Source organism: Pteropus medius, unplaced genomic scaffold (genome assembly GCF_902729225.1).
Source record: "Pteropus medius unplaced genomic scaffold, Ma_sr-lr_union100, whole genome shotgun sequence".
Taxonomy (NCBI): Eukaryota; Metazoa; Chordata; class Mammalia; order Chiroptera; family Pteropodidae; genus Pteropus; species Pteropus medius.
This window is the reverse complement of record NW_024340696.1, coordinates 18,931,527-18,941,168: the sequence shown is the minus strand read 5'-3', so window position 1 is coordinate 18,941,168 and position 9,642 is coordinate 18,931,527. Positions and strand designations below refer to the sequence as shown.

Below are 9,642 nucleotides of genomic sequence, written 5' to 3'. Positions count from 1 at the left end.
GGCAAGAGACCTCACAGACTGGCGGGGCATGGGTCGCCTGGGCAGGGCCGGGATCCCCTATGCTCGCCTAGACCTCCGCGATTTTGCCAGACGCCGGCCTGGCTCTCTTCCTTTCCACCCCCCCCCCCGAACCCCACAGCAGGCACCAGCATGGCCTCGGCCCTGGAGGGGTTGGTGGGCGCTCTGGACCGTGAACAACAGCCACGGTTGATTGAGCGCGTACACTCGGTGCCAGGCCCTGTGCCGGATTCCACCAAGCCTCATCTCAGTTAACCCTCACATCGGTCCTGTGACTCAGGCATTTTCTTACCCCAGAGGGTCCAAGTAACCTGTTAGAACACCCTTGGGCTTATTCCCCAGGCTCTACCCTGCAGACAGTTTCCTGCTGCTCCTGAGTTTCCTGTCCTAGGACTTACCCTTGATGTTCCTTCTGCCTGGATTCTTCAGATTCTCACAAGGCTGGCTTCTACTTCTGCATCCCTAGGCTTATTCCTAGTACTTTTCTAAAAATTTGACCTTGTCTGTTTATAATCTGTCTCCCCCACCCATTAGAAGGTGGCCAGTCATGGTACTGGGTCAATCAGGGCCTGGCACATACCCGGCGCTAAGTATGTGCTGAAAGTGGATGGGACTCACGGGGCTTTGCCATGACCTGGAAAGGGGCTCAGACTGTGTCCTTTAGCTTAAAAAGTGAAGGCCTGAGAGGCCCAACCCCCAGAAAAGCTGTGGCAAAGCAGCCCGGCATGAGACCTCCAAGTCTCTTCCACTGAGATGCCTTTCTCTGGGAGATGGAGGTCTGCAAGGAAGGTTGGCTTGAGGCTTTGGAGGCCAGGGGCAGTGGTTGCCATGGAGACTTAAGGCAGCTCCTTGTGTATCCGGGAATTGAGATCAGAGAATGCAGGGACCACCCAAGCATCTGGAGCTTTAAGCCCCCAGCCCCTCTGCCCCTCATCTCTGCCTGGAGCTGGGGCGGAGGGTGGGTGACTCCCTCTGCAAGATCCTCAACAGATAGTGTCTGTGGAGGTTGAATGTGAAGGAGCAGGTAGCAAACAGTTAGGGCCTGACCAGGGAGTTTGTGGAGGAAGCTGGGTCAGCATTCGGGTCTGCAGAGTGACTGTGGTCACTTGCAATGCTGATCCTACCTCTCACTCAACCTTACCACTCAGGGGAAATTGAGTTGCTGAGATGCCTCCTAGGCCTCCAAGAGATTGAGTTGCTGAGATGCCTCCAAGGCCTCTTCTAAGTTGAGGAGGGGAAAGAGAGACATGTATGAGCATTTGAGTGGGTGCTAGTCTTCTAAGCTTGAGACAGGGTTTGGCCCAGCTCTGCCCAGGACTTTGCTGTGTGACCTTAACCAGTCAGGACCTTTTCTGGGCCTCAGTGTCTTCATCTGTACTTGTTGGACTGGTCTAGCTCTAGCTCTCTTCCCCTGCGGCTCCCGGCAGACTTAGGAGGAGAGTTAGGAGGAGAGATCTGGATCAACCTGCCCAGAGGCCCTTTCAGTCCAGCCAGGTGACCAAATCTAGGCAGGGGCCCAGCAGGGAGGAGCTGCCCTGGGCGTCTCCTGCACACATGGCCACTCTTTGTCTCTGGGACCTAATCAGGCCCAGGATCTAGAGAGGCAATTCGGCTGGGCCCATGATCCTTTCCCAGTCCTGAAGGGAGGCAAGAGAAACAGGCTCCAGCCCAAGCACCCCTCATATTCTGTCGGGGGAGGCTGCTCCTCAATCCTCCATGCCCCTCTCCTCCTCAGAAGCACAGGAAATGCCAAAGAAACCTCACACTCTCCCTCCTCATTCTCTCTACATTCAGAGAGAGAGGAGCTGGAAGACTATCCACTGGTGAGGTTTGGGAAACAAATTAAGATGGTGGGGTGCAAGGAGGAAGAGAGAAAGAGCCCCATACTGAATGCCCTAAACCCTGGTCTTAATCCCAGTTACTAACTTGACTCATGACCAAATGGCCTCAACATGTCACTGTTCTTGCTTGGCTGTGGGCAGTAGGAGAAAGAGCACCATCACAGAGACCTGCATTGTGGTCCTTTTGGCCAATGCCATGGTGTGTGACCCAGGACAAGTTCTTTCCCCTCCTTGGGATTTATTCCCCATCTGTGAAAAGGAATTCACAGCAACCTAGCAAGGTTGCTAAAAAGAGTTGAGTGAGCCTCACATGCAGAAGATGGTGAGAAATGATGCTGGTGATGCCCAAGCTCACCTCCTGAGTTCTCCAAGGCCTTTGCCTCTCCAGAGGTGCCTGGACACATCTCCCTGGGTCTTCATTCCTTGGCCTGAGTAGGGAGGGCAGCTATGATTCCCCACAAGATACAGAAAAAATTCAAGCTGGGGAGGAGGCTAGGAGGAGTGAATGCAAGGAGAGGCTGTGTCTTTCTGGTGAAATGTTGTACTTAAAACCCCTAGATTCTGTGGTCAGACTAGACCCGGATTTTAGAATCTTGACTGGTTCTTAAGCGGATCTTTTCTTCATCTGGAGATAATATCTGGTGGAGAGGATTATGTAAAATAATGTATTACTATTCTCAGGGTACCACCAATCTGCCAACAAAGGTTCGATGGGCGAGGCCCGCCCCTTTCCTCACAGCCAATCAGCGGCTACCTCCCCGAGCTTCTGTTCCTTCCACCTCTGACCACTCTTCTCCCGCCGCCGACCGGTCCAGCTAGGCTTCCCCTTTTAGGATGGGATTCCCAGGAATCACCCCATCCCTTGGGGAGCAGCTGAGGACCGAGAGGTCACAAAGCATGGCATCAGAGGGCCGAAAAGCGCTTTGAGATTGATCCTGCGTCCCAAGACCAAGTCTGCCCTCAAACCATTTTACAGATGGGGATACCGGAGGCCCAGAGAAGGGAAACTCCCGACCAAGGTCGCTCCGAGCTGAGAGCAGAAGCCCAGGCCAGGGTTTTCTCCACGGAGGTGGGAGTGCAGGTGCGCGCTCTTGGGTGGCAGAGTCCTTGCGGGAACTGGGGCCGAAGTCGGAGCACTAACAGTGCTGGCCGGGGGATTGAACCTACGTGGGATGCTGGACTCCTCGCTGCCTTAGTTTCCCCAGCACTACCTCCGGGGGGAGACGAGGCACCTGGCCACACTTGTGCCTGCCGAGACACAGTTCGACTCTCCTTAGACTCTCTCGACACCTCCCCAAGTCTGATGGAGGCTCCTTTCCGCGCGCTATCTCCCAGCCCTTTAAAATCCGGTCCCGTTCGAGCCTCTCGGTGTTCCATTGGAAAGACTCTAGGCTCCCGGTCCCTTCTCTAGAAAGAACAGCTCAGACTGCCGCGGTAGCATTCCTGCAGCTGTAACTGCGCAGACGCAAGGGCAGCCAACCGGGAAGGCGGAAAAGCCAGTCCCGACAGCGTTGAACGGGTCGGGGGCGGAGAGTGTGTTAACCAATGACTTGAAGGAGTAGGGAGGCGGGATTAGGCCCACAGTTGCTAAACGCTACCCTAGTGGGAGGCGATTTAAGAAATGAGGTGATGAGGGGCTCCATGGTCCTTCACGTCACCGTACTTCTGGCCTGCGGAAGTTAAGCAATCGAGAGGCGGGCCTAGGACCGGAAGCAGGAAGGAGGCCGCAGGAAGCAGGGCGCCGCAACCACTCCTACTGTCGGTCAGTGTGTCTGTCGGTCCCTCGAGCAGGATGGAGAAGCTGCGGCTCTTGGGCCTCCGCTACCAGGAGTACGTGACTCGTCACCCGGCCGCCACGGCCCAGCTGGAGACGGCAGTGCGGGGCCTCAGTTACCTGCTGGCAGGTGCCACCCCGACCTTTGACCCATCCCTTCGGGGCTCTGACCTCTGACCCCACTGGCCCCCTTTTCTGCGGAGTCAGGGTAGTGATCGCTGTGCTTGAGAAGTACCTTCCAATTCCCGTAGGGCATAGGGAGGGGACATCCAGGGATCCAAAGCCTCAGGGTGAGGCAGTGCTCACCGACGCTTCCTTCTGTGCCTTCTCCTCAGGTCGTTTCGCCGATTCGCACGAGCTGTCAGAGCTGGGTGAGCCGGGCTGAGGGGTGGTTGGGGGATGGGAAGGCCCAGGAGGGCGTCCCAGAGGGGTGACCACCCCAGCTTATAGTCCTAGGCTTCCCGTTAGACCATCATCCTGTGCTGTGACTGAATGGGACAAAGGTCCAGCATCCTCTGTCCTGGGCCCTCTATGTCCCCATAGTTGAGAAGCAAATCTGGGGACCTTGACTGGTCAGGCAGCTGGGTCAAGTGCCTTCCCTGCCTATGCTCAGTTACTCCTCCCCACAGTCATATAAAGTGGGTACGGTCCTCAGTGTCCAGTTAAGGGAACAGAAGTTCAGTGAAGTTAGGGAACAGCCACTGATGATCCTAGAAAAAGGATTCAAATCCAGATCTCCCAGATTCCAGGACCCCACTGCCTCTGTAGTGTTTGCCCAGTGAGTACTGGAGGTGACGGTCCCGAAAGAACGAGTGGGGTTTGAAAGGTGGAGATGGAGTAGGCTTTCAGAAACAGGCTGCAGAGAGAGCAAAGGCCAGGAGGTGAGACCACACATCTGTGGCTATTTGGAGCACAATGGACAGTTCTGGACCGCTGGATGACCAGTGCTATTAAGCAGGGCAGTAGCTGGTTTGTCACTGAGATCAAATCATTCTTTCTTGTTCCAACCACCCATGTGAGATCACGTTGGGGAGCATAGAGGTCTGAGGATATGAGCTAAGGGGCAGAGTGGTTTCCACATAGTCTATGGGTGGCTGAGCCCAGCAGGTGATAGGTGACCCATGCAGCTCTGAGAAGGTGAAGGGGTGGAGGCTGCAGAGCCAGCCTCTCAAGGCCACACTCTACCCCTCAGTGTACTCTGCCTCTAACCTGCTTGTGCTGCTCAATGATGGAATTCTACGGAAGGAGCTTCGGAAAAAGTTGCCTGTGGTGAGAACTCTGCCCGGAACTGAAGGCGGGAAGCATAGGGACTTGGGAACAAAATAGTAATAACCAGCCTGTGTGTGTAGCACATGTTGTGGTCTCATAGAGTATGAAACATGCCTACGTCCATCTGAGCCTCAAGTCATCTCATTAGGTGAGATGTCAAGGTGTCAGTGTCCCCATCTGATGAAGAGACTGAGACATGGAGTAGCCTGTCCCAGGTGGAGATCTAACAGGTTACTTGGAAAGGGGAAAATTCACATATTCTGTCAAAAGAGTCTCCTAGGGCAGGGGTCCCTAACCCCTGGGCCACGGACCAGTACCGGTCAGTGGCCTGTTAGGAACCAGGCCACACAGCAGGAGGTGAGTGGCGGGTGAGGGAAGTTTCATCTGTATTTGCAGCCGCTCCCCAGCGCTAGCATCATCACCTCAGCCCCACCTCAGATCATCAGGCATTAGATTCTTATAGGTGCACTGGTCCCCATTGCCAGAAACATTGGAGACCGCTGCCCTAGGGGGAGGGTCTGTGATAAGGGAGTGTCCCCTGACCTCTTGGCCTGGGGTTCTTGCAGTCGCTGTCCCAGCAGAAGCTGTTGACATGGCTGAGCGTGCTGGAGTGCGTGGAGGTGTTCATGGAGATGGGGGCTGCCAAGGTGTGGGGCGAAGTGGGCCGTTGGCTTGTCATCGCCCTCATCCAGCTGGCCAAGTATGTCAGAACTGTGGTGGGCAGGCCCTGGGTGGGGTACCTGAGGCCAGCTGTACAGATGGGATTCAGCAGAGCACCCCTGTCCCCTTGCCCGCTAGTCACTCTCCCACCAGCCCTGCCTTACTCCCAATCCAGGGCGGTACTGCGAATGTTCCTGCTCATCTGGTTCAAGGCTGGCCTCCAGACCTCACCCCCCATCATTCCGCTGGACAGGGAGACCCAGGCGCAGTCCCCAGGTAAGCTGCTTCCCCACTCTGGAGTGGAATGGAGCATGGGACATTTGTGGATTTAGAGCTGATCTAATGAATGTTGCCATTCAAAAAGAAAAACATTAGGTTGGGGCAGAATTGAAACTCGAACTCAGGAGCTCTGGCGTCAGATCCTCATCCTTTTTTGTGGACAGCACAAAGAAGGGACAGAGCATCAGCAGGAAACAGGGGTCCTGCCAATCTCGTCTCTGGGTCTGGTTCTATATCAAGAATCCCAGGCTCATGAGGCAGGATACCTAGCAGATCTGTCCCTTCAGGGCTTTGGGACCATCACCTGTTAGCCTCTGAGCCTCACTCTCCTGGCCTTGAGTGGGGACAGTTTTTTGCTTCTCCTCATGGTCATGTTGAAAGCCAAAGACAGGAGCTACAGCTCCTCTGTTACTGTAGTCCCTGTAGATGTGGTTGGACCCTCCTTGCCTTGTTCCAGTCCCTTGGAAGCCTGGGTTCTTGGTTGGCTCATGTGCAACAGGTGATGCTGACCTCTCCCCAGGCCAGGAAGGACTGCAGAATGCTGCCCGCTGTGGACAGGTTCCAGGTTGAGCCACAGCCCCTACACAGTGTCCTTGACTCAGCTGCTGCCTTAGTATAAGCTCATTGCATTCTCCTCTTGGCCCAAGAGTGTTCACTGCACACATACTCTTAACAGGTTTTGCTGAAAACATGTCCCTCTGACAGTATGGCCTTCTATCCCTGCTAGATGGTTACCACAGCTCTGGCAGCCAGGAGCAGTCATATGTAGGGAAGCGGTCTAACCGAGTGGTGCGAACCCTCCAGAACAGTAAGTATAGGACGTAGCTGGACGGGGCGCCTCTGTGCTAGGTCAGCGTGGGCCTGAGGGCCTGGCTTTCATCTGCTGTCCTTGTGTTCTAGCCCCATCCCTGCACACAAGGCACTGGGGAGCCCCCCAGCAGCAGGAGAGATGGCAGCAGCAGCACCAGGAGGAGCTGAGCATCTCCCCCACCCCACTGGGACTGCAAGAGACCATTGCAGAGTCCTTGTATATTGCCCGGCCCCTCCTGCACTGTATCCTTAGTGTAGGGCTGCTGGCACTGCGGGGTAGGGACAGATGGGAGTGGGCAGGGCAGGCCCTGTGCTAGAGACATCCTTGACAACTTGGCCGTCAGTGCTCAGCCTGGGCCTATGGGGTCAGCGGTCGTGGACACCCTGGCTTCTGTCTGGTGTGGTCGACGTGACCAGGTGAGCCTGGACAAACCTTGGGGCTCCACTCCCCCTGCTGGGCTTCGTGCCGCAGGCCTGGCCTCACCTGAGCAGGCAGAGGCCCCTGCTCCTCCCGTTGCTGGCCCTGATCGTGTTCCCTCTTCACCCCAGTCTGAGCCTCCTGAGTGACAGGAAGGGCCTGACTCGGAGGGAGCGGCTGGAGCTGCGGCGCCGGACCATCCTGTTGCTCTACTACCTGTTGCGCTCCCCGTTCTATGACCGCTTCTCTGAGTAAGGACCCAGCCTCAGCGAAGGCGACGGGAGGGAAGTGGGACACCAGTGCCCAGCCCCTGATCACACCCCTCCCTCCTCCCTCCTCCCATCCTCTGGGTTCAGTGAGCACTTGCTATGTGCTTCCCTGGGATGTAGTCACTCCCTCATTTACCAGATGCTAGCCCAGACCTGCCCTCCAAGCTCTCGGGGCCATCAGCCAATGTGTGTAGGAGCTTAAGCAGTTGTTGGCAGGAGATGCACCAAGGGCGGGGCCTCAGGGATGGTGGTGGGTGCAGGCTTTCCACACCTTCCAGCTCATTTGCACGTCTCCCTATCAAATAGTTTGGATTATCCCCACTCCTCACAGGAAGCACTTGAGGTTCAAAGAGGTTGGGCAGCTTAAAGCTACCCAGCTAGCCAGTGGCAGAGCCAGACCCCACATCCATGTTCTCTCCTGGCCCAGTCCCTGCCTTACCCAGTCCCCACTCTTACCTGTGAGGGTCAAGAGCTCCCATCCTCAGCCAGACACAGAGAGGCCTGCTGGGGGTATTTGGAGGTGGCTCAGGGCCAGGGTGACAGCCCGAGGTCAGACTGAGATTTGAGAAAGGGTCCATATATAGCACCTGGGGCCATGAGACAGACTGGAGGCTCCCAGGACCCTTCTGTCTAGGTTTTAACAAGTACACTGCTTAAAGACTGGAATATGAATTGGAATTGTACTTTATACTATGGCCATACGACTTCTGGTTTTTTTTCTGAGATACTAGCAAGCAACCTTGCATCAGTGAAAATTATTTGGCAATTTCCTGCTTTCAGATAAGTTTGAAAGCTCATAAGGTACTAAAGCCAAACTCTATCCCATACTCTAGAGAGAACATTCCAGAGGCTTACATGGATCACATGACCTCCCCTAACAAACCACTTACATTTTACAGAGGAAATATTATAGCTCAAGTATCTCATTGAACTGAGGAACTTTGAGACGGTAATTACAGAGGCGGCTTCCCGGGCTGCAAGTCTCCAGTTTGGCTCACTGTCTTGCTGACCTGACTAGCCTGGTGCCCTCAGAGCAGCGGCCCAGACTGAGAAGGATCTAGAAACCTGTCAGAGAAAGTCTTTGTTTCCCCAGAGGACAGGAACAGGGTTGGAGGCGCCCTGGGGTACAGTCTGGGAGGCCGTCAGTCTCTCTATCCCTTTCTTGCCGTCAGAGACAGTTTACTCTCTGCAGCCAGGCTGCCTTCCAGCTGTGAGCATCCCCGGCCTGTGGCTGGGGGAGGGCAGGACCAGCGCCACACCCAGGGGTCTTGTCCTTTGTCCTGGAGTCTGTCCTTGTTCTATAGTTTCTGTCTTCTGGGATGCACTGCCTGTGGTCAGAGGTCAGTGAAGGCTTGTTAGCACCCTGATTTGCTGGAACCCAGACTCCCTACTCAGCTTGCTCCCTGTTTATCTCCTCCTTGCAGGGCCAGAATCCTCTTCCTCCTCCGGCTGCTGGCAGACCGTGTTCCAGGCATTGGCCTGGTCACAAGTAAGCCTGGGGTGGGGTGTGATTATTATGGAGTGCCGTGGACTTCATGTGTGGCCCTGTCTTCAACCGTTTTCTCTTTGTCTCCTCGTAATTTGATTCTTGGCACAGTTGGGAGAGGGAGCCTAGGAGTCAGGTTGGATGGATGACAGCTCCTGGACATGGGCCAGGCGGGCCTGTAGAGCCTCAGGGGTGGCTGGAAGGAGGGTGCCCTGTGGTGGGATGAGTATTTGACCTCATCAGGCCATTAGCCATTTTCCTGACTCAGTGTCCTGAGGCGATACGACACCAGGGTTTCTGGGTGAAGAGTCTGGTGGGGATGAAGCCTGCTGGGCTGTTTAGAGATCCCACATCAGCAAAGAGCCACTGGGCTGGGCTGTCAGCATATACAGCTGGACAAGACGTGTGGCCTCTCAGCCTGAGAATCCTTGTCAGTAAATGGAGACAAGATTGCTGCCAATGCTGCCTCTCTAGGGGTGACGAGGTGGGAGAGTCAGGAGCTCGTGGCTGTGCAGATGTGAGCAGCTAAATCTGAGCAGCGGTTGGTTGAGAAGGTCCCGGGGTAGAGCAGAACCAGGAGTCTGGCCCTCAGCCCTGAACTTGTTCTTCTCTCTCACTGCAGGGCCACTCATGGATTACTTGCCCGCCTGGCAGAAAATTTATTTCTACAGTTGGGGCTGACAAGACATCCCAAGAGTGGGGGGCGGGGCGGAGTGGCATGCTCTGCTGCTGTGGGCAAGAGTACCTCAGCCCTCAGTCCCCTGGGCCCCTCTACCCTAATAAAACTGACTCTGGCAATGTCCAAACCTGTGGCCTCT

At 55.4% G+C, this 9,642-nt stretch overlaps 1 protein-coding gene across 3 annotated transcripts; it reads left to right on the top strand.

Moving 5' to 3' along the window:
* The first annotated feature begins 1,817 nt into the window (after positions 1-1,817).
* On the top strand, positions 1,818-9,630 carry PEX16 (peroxisomal biogenesis factor 16). 3 transcript variants are annotated; one of them, XM_039868068.1, is made up of 11 exons: positions 2,991-3,763; positions 3,969-4,004; positions 4,826-4,902; positions 5,469-5,602; positions 5,738-5,838; positions 6,569-6,649; positions 6,742-6,894; positions 6,996-7,068; positions 7,201-7,320; positions 8,763-8,827; positions 9,447-9,630. In XM_039868068.1, the coding sequence occupies exons 1-11, from the start codon at positions 3,652-3,654 to the stop codon at positions 9,503-9,505; spliced, it is 1,011 nt and encodes a 336-aa protein (XP_039724002.1). In that variant the 5' UTR covers positions 2,991-3,651; the 3' UTR covers positions 9,506-9,630. The 3 variants fall into 3 exon arrangements, with proteins under 3 accessions (XP_039724021.1, XP_039724012.1, XP_039724002.1); XM_039868087.1 differs by lacking the exons at positions 2,991-3,763; positions 5,469-5,602 and adding an exon at positions 1,818-2,940; XM_039868078.1 differs by lacking the exon at positions 5,469-5,602 and having other exon boundaries at positions 2,979-3,759.
* Positions 9,631-9,642: the final 12 nt, after the last annotated feature.